At 31.6% G+C, this 15,574-nt stretch overlaps 1 protein-coding gene across 1 annotated transcript; it reads left to right on the forward strand.

Annotated features, from left to right (window-relative positions):
- The first annotated feature begins 9,262 nt into the window (after window positions 1-9,262).
- On the forward strand, window positions 9,263-11,445 carry LOC107944860 (protein PSK SIMULATOR 1). The gene has a single exon (XM_016878687.2). The coding sequence runs from the start codon at window positions 9,477-9,479 to the stop codon at window positions 11,262-11,264; it is 1,788 nt and encodes a 595-aa protein (XP_016734176.1). The 5' UTR covers window positions 9,263-9,476; the 3' UTR covers window positions 11,265-11,445.
- Window positions 11,446-15,574: the final 4,129 nt, after the last annotated feature.

Raw genomic sequence — 15,574 nt, forward strand, 5'->3', positions numbered from 1 at the left:
TGTTTTTGAAAGAATCAGCTCATATTGCGAGAGGTGAGTTGAGCCTCAGGTCACGCCGAGGTATTTTCAATTTTTGTTTTCATTATTATGTTTTTGAAAGAATCAACTCGTATTGCGAGAGGCGAGTTGAGCCTCAGGTCACACGCCGAGGTATTTTCAATTTCTGTTTTTCAATTTGTCTTTCAAAAAAAAATCAACTCATATTGCGAGAGGTGAGTTGAGCCTCAGGACACGCTGAGGTAATTTCAATTTCTGTTGTCAAAAAAATCAACTCGTATTGCGAGTGGCAAGTTGAGCCTCAGGTCACACGCCGAGGTATTTTCAATTTCCGTTTTTCAATTTCTGCCTTTAAAAAAAAATCAACTCATATTGCGATAGATGAGTTGAGCCTCAAGACACGTTGAGGTATTTTTAATTGTTGTTTTCAAAATCAACTCATATTGCAAGAAGTGAGTTGAGCCTCGGGGCACGCTGAGGTATTTTAGTTTGACTCATATTGCGAGAGGTGAGTTAAGCCTTTTAATTTTTATTTTTCAAAATCAACTCATATTGCTAGAGGTGAGTTGAGCCTCGGGGCACGCTGAGGTATTTTCAATTTTTGTGTTTTAATTTCAACTCATATTGCGAGAGGTGAGTTGAGCCTCAGGACACGATGAGGTAATCTCAATTTCTGTTTGTCAAGAATCAACTCATATTGCGAGAGGTGGGTTGAACCTTTTAATTTCTACTTTTTCAAAATCAGCTCATATTGCGAGAGGTGAGTTGAGCCTCAGGTCACGCCGAGGTATTTTCAATTTCTGTCTTTATTATTATGTTTTTGAAAGAATCAGCTCATATTGCGAGAGGTGAGTTGAGCCTCAGGTCACGCCGAGGTATTTTCAATTTCTGTTTTCATTATTATGTTTTTGAAAGAATCAACTCGTATTGCGAGAGGCGAGTTGAGCCTCAGGTCACACGTTAAGGTATTTTCAATTTCCGTTTTTCAATTTCTGTCTTTCAAAAAATCAACTCATATTGCGAGAGGTGAGTTGAGTCTCAAGACACGCTGAGGTAATTTCAATTTCTGTTGTCAAAAAAATCAACTCGTATTGCGAGTGGCGAGTTGAGCCTCAGGTCACACGCCGAGGTATTTCAATTTCCGTTTTTCAATTTCTGCCTTTCAAAAAAATTGACTCATATTGCGAGAGGTGAGTTGAGCTTCAGGACACACTGAGGTAATTTCAATTTCTGTTGTCAAAAAAATCAACTCGTATTGCGAGCGGCGAGTTGAGCCTTAGGTCACACGCCGAGGTATTTTCAATTTCTGTTTTTCAAAAAAAAATCAACTCATATTGTGAGAAATGAGTTGAGCCTCAAAACATGCTGAGGTATTTTCAATTTCTGTTTTTCAAAAAAATCAACTCATATTGCGAGAGGTGAGTTGAGCCTCAGGACACGCTGAGGTAATTTCAATTTCTGTTGTCAAAAAAATCAACTCGTATTGTGAGAGGCGAGTTGAGCCTCAGGTCACACGCCAAGGTATTTTCAATTTCTGTTTTTCAATTTCTGCCTTTCAAAAAAAAATCAACTCATATTACGAGAGGTGAGTTGAGCCTTGGCTCACGCGCTGAGCTATTTTCAATTTCTGTCTTTCAAAAAAATCAACTCATATTGCGAGAGGTGAGTTGAGCTTTAGATCACACATTGAGGTATTTTTTCAATTTATATTTTTCAAAAAAATTAACTTACATTGCGAGATATGAGTTGAGCCTCGGGTCACATGTCGAGGTATTTTCAAATCTGTTTTTCAGATTCTGTTTTCAAAAATTAACTCATATTGCGAGAAGTGAGTTGAGCCTTAGCTCACGTGCTGAGCTATTTTCAATTTCTTTTTTTTTCAAAAAAATTCAACTCATATTGCGAGAGGTGAGTTGAGCTTTTTAATTTCTGCGAGAGTTGAGTTGAGTCTTTTAATTTCTATTTTTCAAAAATCAACTCATATTGCGAGAGGTGGTTGAACCTCCAGTCACATATCGAGGTATTTTCAAAATCTGCTTTTCAAGTTAAGTTTCAAAAAATCAATTCATATTGCGAGAGGTGAGTTGAGCCTTGGCTCACGCGCTGAGCTATTTTCAATTTCTGTTTTTAATGTCTGTTTTTAGAGAGTCAATTCATATTGCGAAAAATGAGTTGAGCTCAGGATCACATGCAGAGTAGAGAATAAAGATTGAAGCTGATTGAAGACGTCAGATTTTGTCTCCTTAAAGTTGCAGTGGAGTTGATCGAGGGCATCAGATCTTGCCTTTCTGTAGTCGTAGAAGAGAAGACCAAAACCTTATCTCACTGAAGCGATAGAAGAGCATATTGAAGTTGTAGATCTTATCTTTCTGAAGTTACAGTGAAGCGGATTGAAGCCACAAATCTCATATCCTTGAAGTTACATTTGAACAGATTGAAGCTACAAGGCATATCTCCGAATTTGCAGTGGATTGAACCAAAGCTATAAGATGCGGTGGACTGAAAAGGGACTAACTAAACAAGAAGAGTTCCAAAGCAAGTCAAGACCTAGCAAGATCGAGCAAGTTTGGTCTTCCTTGAAAGTCTTTGCTCTATTATCGTTGCACGACAATGAGCAAAGAGGGGCAGCTGTAGAAGCCCAAATTGCCCGGGCCCGATTATATCAAAACCCAACCAAACCTCTAAACCCACTAAAACCCTTAACCCATGACCCATTTACATCTACCCAAACCCATTACAAAACCCAAATATTAAACCCAATTCAAAAGCCTATTAAGCCCTCCCAAAAAAAAACCTAACCAAAAAAAAAAAACCTAACCCAAAAAGAAAAAGAAAAACCTAACCCCCTCCCAAAAAAAAACCAAGAAACCCTAGCCACCTAACCACTTTCCCACTTGCCCCATTTTTCCTCCCATTTTTGATATCCATTGTCTACCACCACCACCTACAAAATAGAAAAAGAAATAATAGAAAATCATGTAAAAGATGGCTATAAAAAGCCATTCAAAAATCATGTAAGGGGGGATTTTACAAAGATTGAAAAAGGAGACAAACACAAAAATCCCTTCAAATTTTGAACACAAAAGAAACATCAATAAAAAGGTTGCATTTTTTTCTTTTTTCCTCTTCTTTCGAATCTTTTTTTTCTTTCTTTTTTTTTGTGTTGTTTTTTTCTTTCTTTATATATACATATATTGTTAAGAAAAAAAATTACCTTTTCCGACCACCGTGAGCGGTGGCCGGCGCCGGTGACGGGCGGCGGCCGACGATCGGCCGGTGACCGGCCCCCCTTGGCCGGATTTCCTTTCCCCCCTCCCTTCTCTCTTCTTTCCCCCTTCTTTTTTTTAGGTATTTTATATATATTATGTATATATTTTTTAATGCCATTAGTTATATATTTCTTATGTATATATTCTTAAATACTATTATATATACATATATATATTTTAAATACCATATTGTGTATATATTATTATTACAAATTATTACTATTGCTAGTATTATTATAACTATTATTATATTAGTGTATATTTTATGTACATATGTATATATATATTTTTGTACATATCATTATTTTATATTATTGTTGTAAATTTTTTATGTATATATTTTTTATGTACGTTTCCTAATATTTTCTTTTATTGTAGATATTATTATTATATACTTTTATTATATGCATATATATATGTATTTTTATGTACATATTATTATTTTATATTATTTTTACCAAATATATCATTTTTCCTATTTTATTATTAGTACATGATTTGTTTTTATTTTGTAAATATCATTATTATTGTTATTCTAATATTCTAGTATTCCATGTTAATATTTTCATTAATGATATCATTTTTTTGCGTCCTTTATCTATTTTTAATTTCTCACTTTAGGAATATTTTTTCTCATGTTTTAATTAATTTCAAAAATAAGGCAATGTACCGATTTAATATTAAGCCATCGATTTCATCGCTATGTTGGGTGAAATTCGTCGGCTTGTGTTAAAAAACGGGACACCCTTTCTAAAAAAAAAATCGAAAACTAAAAATTCTCATTTTTCAATCGGATCACGATTAAATATTATATTGAACTCGTATTTTTGAAAATCAAGTCAACACATGTTTATGAGATACCAATTTTGGGAGTCGCGAGGGTGCTAATACCTTCCTCGGGCGTAACTGACTTCCGAACCCCAATTTTTCTCTGGACTTTCACGTAGACCTAAATTTGGCCTTCTTTTTGTTTTAAAATAATTTTATTAGGTATCCGATCACACCTATAAAAAAGGATCGGTGGCGACTCCCTTTACTAATAAAATCGAAAGTTAGTTTTCAAATGCTTAATAAATCACCACAATTAGTGACCAAGCGAAACTAATTAAAAATTTTTTTACGTCGCTACAAATACTTCAACCATTCAAGTTAAATTGGACTAATTTATCAATTTTCGTAAAGTATGAAACTCAATTTTGAGAAAATTAATCAGAAGATGGAAATTCATAATTAAACCTAAACAAGGTAACAATTTCCCGCGTTATCAAAACTTTTGCCAAAAGATTTCTTGGCGATGGAAGAAAAGAAAAAAAAAAACATTTGATTGATTGCTAAAGAAGTTGTTTACACTTTGATGACTTTTGATAATTATGAATCCAATTATCCAATTGCTTAATCAATCAATCAAATTAGTCAAAAACAATGCCAACCCCACCATGAAAGTGCCACTCTACATATGTCATTTCCATCAAAAGCAACCCAATTGTGTAATACGTAAAGTAGTTTTTGTTACAAAACATATTACGTATGTTTGTTAGGAGTAAATCAATATCACACACGTATATAATAAGATTTAAATTTAATATGTTCGACTAATATTTCGTGTATAAAATTTTTACATTTTTATAATATTTATATATTTTTATCAACAGTAAATCTGATCAATCGATCCAAAGTTCTTTTAGTATTACATGTTTGATGTAATATTTTAGATATTTTTTAATGCATAATTATTTCTCACCCATAAAATTTGAGTCCAAACTCAAACCTATTGGGGAAATTTGGAGAGAAAATGTAAGCATATCAACCAACCCCTTTTGCTTGCTGATTTCTCCTTGCAATGTAACTTATCCTGAACAGCTAAAGGATGGGCAGGTTGTCATGATAAGCACTTTAATTTTTTGAAATTACAATTTTGTTGTCAACTAATTGAGCTATTTATTTCACTTACATTTTTTGGTAAAAAATAGAAAACACAAAACCATTAAACAAGCTCCTTAAAGGGATCCTCAAGCAATCTTGATCCTAGACCTCAAACAATCTTGATCCTAGACTTCTGTTACGAATTATCTTAACAAAATTATTTACGATTGCGTTTTCGCAGCTCGTTCATATACATGTATAAAAGGAGAAAATTTTGGAACCAATCACATTATCTCATTATAACTTTTCTCCAATTAAATTAAATTCATTAATAAGATATATATAAATCAACAAATTAAATCATTTTATAAAAATATTATATTCTTTAAGGATTGCTTTATATTTATTTAATTTAAATTAATAAGAATTGAATTGAACACGAAAGCAAAAGAAAAAAAAAAGAAAATTATTGAGTGTTTTGAGCCCACAACAATATTATCTTCGGTCAAAATTTTGTTTCTCATCTCTATCGAAAATTTTAAGGGGTTCATAGAATGAGAATGCCTCAAAATGCTTGAAAATATAAAACTATAAACCTCAAATCATTTATAGAGAACCTAACAAGTGATTGTAAAAATTGAAAGCGGACTTCTTCTTGAACCAAATTCGAATCCTAAAACTATTATTGTTGAAAAAACTTTACCTGAACATTACTTTTCACTCAAAACCATGAAACGAACAACATCATGTATTTTTAAAAAATCATTTATAGAGGAAAATGCTAGTCGGACCCTCAACGAAAATGAAACATCATATTATTAGTAGTCATATGTTTGTTGGAACAAACATTGGATTTTTTCATAGATGTTATTTATTTATGTCCCCAAAATGAAAATCTGTGGGTCTGTCCGTTTGCAGCTTGGTGCTGAAAGATCATAAGCTGTTAGCATTGCCATGACTCAGTTCTTTTGTTTCTTTTTGTTGAAATGAAATGAGAAGAGGAATTGGAATTTGAAGCGAGAACCCCATCTTCAAGCTTTCTTTTTGTCATTATTTAATTGTTTACTTGACCTGTTTTTATCAAGGGTGGCCAACCCATGTGGCTAGTTTTTCATCCAACAACCTCTTCTTTTTTTTTTTTTTATGTTAGATTACACCCAAAACTCTAATAATTTTCCTTTACTACAAGTTGCGTTTGAAAGAAGAGATAAATAACTATTTAGTCTGAAATTTGAGGAGGGTCTAATTTTTTTTAGTTAAGCACCGGAAATTGTTTCTACGTTGAGACTTGAATCTTTTTTGTCTAAGTTAATTTTGTAAACCTTAAATTTCAGGCCCTAATGTGAAAAATTGTCAAGTTCAAACTCTAATGCGGCAACAATTTCTAAATTCAGAGATTAATTTGGACAAAAAAAATTCAAGCTCCTATGTGGGAACAATTGCCAAATTTAGGACTTAAATAAAAATAATTCAGACCCAATATAAAAATAATTGTCAAGTTTAGACCCAAAATAGTAATTTAACCCTTGAATTTTTGTTATATTATTTTGCTTCATTGAAAAAGATAATTACTACAATTTGGAGTTTTCTATTTACAAGAAGTAATAATTTAAAAATAGAGAAAGAGATTAATTAAATTTTAGATTTCTTGGATGGATTAAAATTTCAGATTTGTTGGATTTCATAATTTTAAAAGATTAAATTTTAGATTTTAGATTTCTTACCCAACTCGAATTAAAATTTTACTAGAAAAATTAACGAATGGTTTAATTTTAATTATTAAAAATATTTTTAATAACATGAATAATTTTAGATAAATTCCAAGTACAAACCAAATAGATTTAGGTAAGAGATTTGGAATTGTTGTTCTGCCACCCTACCTAACCCAACTTAGTTAATATATACACATAGAAGAGGGATTTCCTTATATAATCTAAAAATTAAAATAAATTCATATATGTTCGATCAATATTTTATCGATCCAATTGTTATAGTTTATGATTTATTTATATAAATTATGTATGTCAAATTTGATGTAAATTTTAAACTTCTAACTATTTATTTTATGTAAAATAAAATCAAACGTTGAATATATATTAATATATAGAGTATTTTAAATTGATAAATTCAACGATTGAATCATTAAAATAATAATCATATAAACAATTACAAAAATGTATAAACTTACTTTAACTTTTACACTGTATATATATTTTGTAATTTGATCAAAAATTTGCTGGATTGAGAAGTTAGACCTAAATGTTGTAACAAATGCACATTTCAAAGTTTTAGACTTGCAAGTAAAAATTTTGTAGACATATTAAGTAAAAAGGGTCCCACAACCAACATTCCCATTACCCTACATTTACCTTCTTTAGGATGGAACTCTTTTGATTGGATTTGGTTGGGAAAAAGCTTAGAAAATGTAACCTTTGACTTGAAATTAAAGGAGTTAATATTGTATCGGTTGATTTGTTTTTGTTTTGGTACGTTTTGAGGCTTTAGGTCTATGCCCACACCGAAATCCCCGTCCATCTCCTTCATCGTTTGCAACATGTTGTTGTGAGAAAGCTTCATCAATGTTTGAAACTGCAATCACTATCGTTATACTTTGTTAGTAGTGGATCAGGACTTCAAAGAGTGTCATTGTGTAACCAAAGTTTGCATGGTGAATATTATTTGTTTCTTAGGTACCAAAAAAAAATCTGTCGAATCTAGCAATTGCTCTTCAGTCTTTACTTTCTGCAACTATCAAAATGAAAGTTGTTCCAACAATATTTCTACACATACTTTGATTATTGAAAGTAAAAGATAATTAATATTAAAATAATTTTATTGATAATTATTGTTTTAAAATTTTCATGTTAAAATTACAAATTAAAATAGATAATATGTAAATAAATATTTAAGTTAAACATTTATCTAAATTTTAAACTTTTTGATTTTCTAATTAAAATTAAAATTTATTATTATCATTACTTAATATTTAAAATGGTTATCATTATGTATCAGAATTAAATTGATTTTACTATATACTTTGTCATATACTATACACATATAAAATATGATACACCAATTATTATATATAATTTGAATAATTTTATTATAGGTTTTGATTATATATATATTTTTTTACACAATATCTAGAACTGTCAGTAGTCCCTCCTCAACTCATATGTAGGAAAATAATGCACTTTAACACAACAATACTTATTCCAATCGAACTAAGACTCAATCAACCAATTACTCTATATATTTAAAATTCACAATTTGCCCACTTTGGAAATGCTGTATTCCCCATGGAGAAGGTATAGGAGATTAATAAACATTTTATTTTTGGGACCATGTTTCTTTTCTTTTTCTTTTTCTTTTTTTCTCCCCCCAAAACCCCCCAACTAACAGTCTATAGCAACATCTAATGCATTCTCTCCTTCACATATACATTCATTCATACATGAAAGCTTTTATGGTGTATGTGTGAAAAGTGTGAAATATTTGGGTTGGAAACTAAGTCAAACTACTTTCTAAATATGTTGGTTTGGGTGGGTTTGGGTTGCTTCTCTTTTTTGACCAATAAGAAAAAAAAATTGGGTCAAAACCACTTGATATCTTAGTACTAATGAGGTCTCACCTTTTAGGTGGTGATATCAACCACAATATAAGTGAACCTTCAAATGTAATGAATACCATTAATGTACATCTCAATCAGTAAGATCCTAGTGCTAACACAATTTTTTTTTGTCTTGTTTAATATAGAAATTAAATAAAAATGTTCATCTCAATTAGCAAACTCTACATTTGATGTCCTTTATCAGATTATGTTTATAGGGTTGTTGGATAAAAAAGTTAAATTCAAATAATATTTTAAAAAAAATTTTGATACTATATTTGAATTAGATTTCAACAAATGGAGTAAATTTATTTAAGTTAATTTAATTTAATCTATATTAATCTGTCAATTTTTTAATTTGACAAGAAAATATATATTCGAGTGTATTGAATAGTTTTATCTTTTAATTAAAGTTTTGGAAAAGATTATCATGCTGTTTATTTACAAATCATAATTATGTTGATTAATTAAAAAAGGGGTAAAATCGAAAGAGAAATGAATATCCAATGGCAAAACAAAGCTCTCATAGACAACATTCAAATACCACCATCCCTTCTTTTTTTTTTCAAACACTCACACCTCTCTCCTTTCTAATTTTCAACCCAAAAGAATTAAAATGAACTCGGAAGGATTGTCTTCTTCTTCTTTAGGGAAACCCCATTTTTAAAAAATAAGGAGATTTTCAGTTTCAGCTGTTGAGACCCCAAAAGGCAAAGAAGCTCTCAACTTATTCAGCAATGGTAGCAGAAACTTGGATACATAAACTGGGAAGCCAGGTAAGTTCCAATCTTAAACATGCTTTTCTTCTCGACCCTTCTTCCAAGAAAAAGAACACCCAAAACAACCCAACATCCAAAAAGCATGAAACTGTCGGTATCTTGTCTTTTGAAGTTGCCAATGTCATGTCCAAAACTATTCATCTCCACAAATCCCTGTCTGAACCCGAGGTTTCTAAGCTCAAATTCGAGATCTTAAACTCCCAAGGCATTTCCAATTTGATTTCTTCTGATGAGAATTACCTTCTTTCCCTTGTTTTAGCTGAAAAGCTGGATGAGTTAAACAAGGTTGCCAATGTTGTCTCTAGACTAGGCAAAAAATGTAATGAACCTGCTTTAACAGGTTTTGAACATGTTTATGGAGATGTAATTAATGGGGTTATTGATGTTAGAGAGTTGGGATTTTTAGTCAAAGATATGGATGGAATGGTTAAGAAAATGGAAAGCTATGTTAATTCCACTGCTAATTTGTATAATGAAATGGAGGTTTTGAATGAATTAGAACAGGGTTCTAAGAAGTTTCAAGCAAACCCTCATGAGGAAAGTAAGAGAGCTTTTGAGCAAAAATTGATTTGGCAGAAACAAGATGTTAGGCATCTTAAAAATGTTTCACTTTGGAACCAAACATTTGATAAGGTTGTTGAGTTGTTGGTTAGGACTGTTTGTACTGTTTTTGCTAGGATTCTTCTTGTTTTTGGGGAGTCTTTGAGAAAGGATAGTGAATTTGGGAGGGTTAATGGCGGTTTTCGTGATCAAGACCACGTCGTTGTTTCTAGGTATTTGAAACGGGTTCTTAGTAAGAGTAGTAGTGTTGGGAGTGGTCAGCCTGGGAATGTGACGGAGAAACAGGGAATGAGTTTGAAGCATAGGGGGATTGATTCTCGAAAGGGTGAGTTCGGGTTGTTTCGAGTCGAGGATTTTGGTTTTGCTTGTGGGACTAGTCCTGGGAGGTTTTTCACTGATTGCCTTAGTTTGAACCGTTCAGTTTCAAGGTACGGGGACAGCGGCAATGATGATGGGAACGTTGGTTGTGATGATCGAAGTAGCCAGATTTCGGGATGTTGTAGTGTTGCAAATGATGGGCCGAAGAGAGAGCGGCGCAATAGCTCCCCTTTTCTTCAGTCCCAATGTAGTGTTCTTTTGAATGAAAACCAGAGACAATCCAAGTTTGGTGTGTTGAATAATGCACAATTTGGTCCTAAAAGTAGGTTAGCAGTATATGCTTCACCCTCCACTGTGGGAGGTTCTGCTCTTGCCTTGCATTACGCGAATGTAGTAATCGTCATCGAGAAGTTGCTGCGGTACCCTCATTTGGTCGGCGAAGAAGCTCGAGACGATCTGTATCAGATGTTGCCAACAAGTCTGAGACTGTCTCTGAGGACTAATCTCAAGTCCTATGACAAGAACTTGGAGATATACGATGCTCCATTGGCTCACGATTGGAAAGAAACTCTCGACGGGATATTACATTGGCTTGCCCCAATGGCACATAACATGATCCGATGGCAAAGCGAGCGGAATTTCGAGCAGCAACAAATTGTTACTCGGACGAACGTTCTTCTCCTCCAAACATTATATTTTGCAGATAGGGAAAAGACCGAAGCAGCTATCTGTGAGCTTCTTGTTGGGTTGAATTACATATGCCGTTACGAGCAGCAGCAAAATGCATTGTTGGATTGTGCAAGCAGTTTCGATTTCGAGGACTGCATGGAATGGCAGATGAAATATGGAAATTCGTACATTGATTAATTACGAAGTTCGAATATTACAAATACATGTAGAGATTTGTAGAGTATTTTTCTTGACCCTCGTAGTTCAACAAGATGTTAATATCTCAGTTACGCATGGAAAGGCTTTCCCTGTAATCAAAGCTTGAAGTTGATTAATGTATCCACTTTTGAAGGTATGGGAAATTTTTACTTTTTCAGTATATATAATTTGGATTAATTTATAAAAAAATATATTCGTATATGAAGGGTTAAATATTTGATGCACTTACAATCTATAATTCTATACGCCTATCTTCACTAATAGTGCATAGAAATATATACCGTTAACGTATTAAATATAAATCCATATATGTTTCTTTGTAGTTCCTTGCTAGTTTAATGCAATCAATTTATATGGTGTCCCAATATGAAAGTAGCTACCGATGTAGTGGAAGCATGCAAAATGAATAGCATTGTTGGTTTTAAGCATTCCTGAACTTTATATATATATATCATCATTACCCCGTACTTGAATGCCTTAATTTCATGAAGATGTTAACTGATAATGAGAAACTGGCATTCATCATGTTCAAGTGTCACCCTTCTATTCCCCTTTTTGATGGGATGTCATGGGGACATCCACTCATTAGTTTTCTGGCATGAGGGCTTTTTTTTATCTACTCATTGCACCTTTATGTTGCTTCCATGTTCGAGTACTTATGTCTATTCCTCCAAATACATGAAAATCTTTTGGATATACCTGTATACGGTGCTTAATTAAAGTTCAAGTAATATAGCATTTGTTTCATCCTTTCAAACTTCAACATGTAATGATTGTTGCTGGGTGGAATTTGCATTGTGAAATTAGGATTTGTCAATGTTGGAAAACAATCCCCATTAAACTTATCTCAACTATCCGTATGAACTTAAAATTGATATTTGAGAGGATTTGGAATAAACTTGAATTTTATATTCAGCTAATTCAAAATATGAGTTGGGTTTAAGCTTCAATATCTAGGGTTCGAGTTAAACTTGATCATTGATTGAGTCATTCGCCTAGGTCTGAAGGTTTACTCAAAAAGTGAGAGAGTTTGAGTAAAAATATAAGCTTGAAAAATGGGTTTAGACAAAAAATAAGGCTTGTTTTCTAAACAATGGATCAAGCCTCTAGTAAGACTTTTCGGCCCGAGCTTAGCTCAAATCTACCTAAATTTTTTTCTACTATTGTTTGTTATTATTTTGCCGCAATTTTGTTATTATATTACTATTATTTTGTTATAATTATTTGGATATTGTATAACTTTATTTTATTGTTAATTTTGTTACTATTTTAGATGTATTTGCTTGCTAAGCTGCAACTATTTAGTATTATTTAAATATAAATATGTTTTTTAATATATTTTTAATTTATTGGAAAACATTTATTTTAATGCTTTTAGTGTATTTGATATATTATATTTTTAAATTTATTTTTATATTAAAAAAGTTTTGATACTGAACAATCAGACTCGGGTTTTAACATTTTTTATCTGAGTCGAGCTTAGGCAAAATTTTAGGCTCATTTTCTGGATTGGGTCAAACTCAAACTTAAAAAACAGGTTTAAAATTTTGCATTGACCCAGTCTAAATCTGACTCGGACCATAATCAGGTCTAGTTGGAGCCTGACTCGTGTTTTAAGTGTTTTTTTTTTAATTTGTAATACTTCTGATATTATAGCCTCCCTGCCATCATATGCAGTCAAATGGCCAAAGATTGGTGCTTACCTTGTAAATAGGCTACTAGTTTAGGGACAATCGATGAGGTGGTATCTTCTGACAATTACTCACATAATTTATTACAATTTTAACCACGCAACTGATTTAATCGATTTAATAAGTTGGATGAATTACATTGGTTATGATGATTAATTTAATTTTGTATGCTGTTAAAATAGGTTAAGTAGATTAGTTATTGGCTAATGTTTATTTTTTTAAATAGTTAAATATATTTATAATATATATATTTTTTAACTAAAACTCAATCCAATTTGTGTTTTATTCTTCACAAAAACAAACAAATTTAAAGATAATAAAATAATAAAATATATTATTTCATATTAATATTTATGTATTTTAATAATTAAATTTAAATAAAAATATTTTAAAATTTATTTAATTTAATTTGAGTCGGGCCGATTCAAAAACAAAAGTCCTTGTCCAAATCCAAACTCATGGACAATTCTACTCGACACCTATGAGCATTGAGTTTCTTTGAATTTAATGTATTTAATTTTGATTAATAGGGAGTTTAGCCCTAATAAATACAAAATGGCCTCGAGTAGTTGTGGCTCTGTTAAAGGAATACATTGCTCTAGTAGTTGTGATGTTGAGGAGGAAAACAAGAAGAATGAAGAGGGTGGCTCATACAGTGGTGATTTGCTAAAGGCCATTTGGTGGGAGGTTAAGCAAGGTAGGAGCATAAAGAGAAGAAGTTGAAGAAGAAGATCCTCTTTTAAGGCTAAGGGTGGGGTGTTTATATTCAAGGTTGACTACCCCTTGGCATTAGGTCTTGATACACGTCTATGTTGGTCTTGTTGTGGTTAACCTCTTAACAAACATGATAGCCTTCTTAACTAGGCGACAATAGAACTAATAGATTTAGCGATTCGATTGTGATTAGATTGATGTGGATTTGAAAAGAGCCTACATGGGCTATCTGTGTAATTTGTGTAATGAAGAGACTCAACATTTGTCTTTGGCAAGATAGTTTAAAATCACTCCATGTGTCGAGCATGCATGTACTGGCGAGGACCATAGTTGGAGGGATGCCACCCATAGATAAGATTGTGATTGGTAAGGTAAGGTTGACAAAGCACATTCTAACAAGATATGCATAACATGTGGATATGGTAATTTTGATCAATTGGTTATTTAATCTAGTATTTATTTATTGTTAATATTTAATTTTTTATTTTGTTACACATAGTATATTGATTGTTTTTGTTTTTGTGCACTATTAGGTTGAGGAATGAAATCTTCAAAATTGACAACATGCACGTTATCTAATGCCAAATAAAGAGTAAGGTCGACTAAAAGCATGTCTAGAGGCAGCAGTTTTTTAATATGTATGTAATACTTCAAAATCCAATGCAATTATCGTTGCTTATAGCTTTTGTGGAAAGATGGACATCAAAGACTCTCAACTTCCACTTTCCTTACGATGAAGTGACAACTATGTTGAAAAATGTAGCCATCATCATGATCCTTCCAATTGAAAGTGTTGTTGTCACTACTGTGACTCTATATGATTGGTGGAATGCTTATGATATAGATAAGTTTTGCTAGAGGAACTCACTCTTATCCCCAAATATGGTTTGGGAGTTCACCCTACTAGCACTCTTGTATCGAGTACTTAACAAAGTGGCCGATTGAAATATAAAAGAATTTAACGGTTAGTCATCCTTCTATAAATATGAATGTAAATATGAATACTATTTATAAAACTGATCCCATTTCATCCATTATCTTTTTCACTAACGAAAAGCTAAAAAAATATTTATATTTCAATTTTAGAAAGTATACATGCATTTAAGTTTTTATAATGTGCCAACTGAGTCTTAGTTTAATTGGCATGAGTATTATTACTAATCCAAGAGGAAGTGAGTTCGCTTGGCATAGACATTGTTACTAATGCAGGAAGAGATTTTTTATTTTTTATAACGTACATTTACAGATTTCAAAACAATTTGGAGCATCACTTATTATTACAAATCTAAATTGATAATTAGGCCAGAATTACTTGCCTATTTATCTGTTTGGGTAATGCTGGATCATAGTGAAACATGCCTAGCCCAAAAACTACAACTGAATAAAGTGCCGGCCGGCGTAAATCAACTTAAAGCCCGAGAAGGCACAAAGCATTACAAGCCCAAATGCTTGCACACAACGTATAATACCCTTGCATTGTACATCTTTTTCGTCATAGCAAATTTTGTTTTATTATTTTAACATTTTCAATTATAATATTTGTTTATTCATTATTCTTACTTAATAGTTAATATTTTTTCTACATCAATTAAACATATAAATATATTCATAAATATTATTAATTACATAAAATTAATTTATATAAAATTAATTATTTACTGTAAAATTATATTTTATATAAATTTAATTTAATTTAATTTCTTCAATAGTTATTTTGTTCTCTAACTGTAATTGATATCACTATTACATTTGAATATAAATATATTTTTTAAAATTGATTTTAAATTTATCCTGATCAATTTTATTATTATAGTAACTAATCTCATCACGATTACTTTGTTTTAATCTGTAATCAAATTTACTGCCCATTAAACCTAATTATGA

The sequence above is a fragment of the Gossypium hirsutum genome, unplaced genomic scaffold, assembly GCF_007990345.1.
Source record: "Gossypium hirsutum isolate 1008001.06 unplaced genomic scaffold, Gossypium_hirsutum_v2.1 scaffold_287, whole genome shotgun sequence".
Lineage (NCBI taxonomy): Eukaryota > Viridiplantae > Streptophyta > Magnoliopsida > Malvales > Malvaceae > Gossypium > Gossypium hirsutum.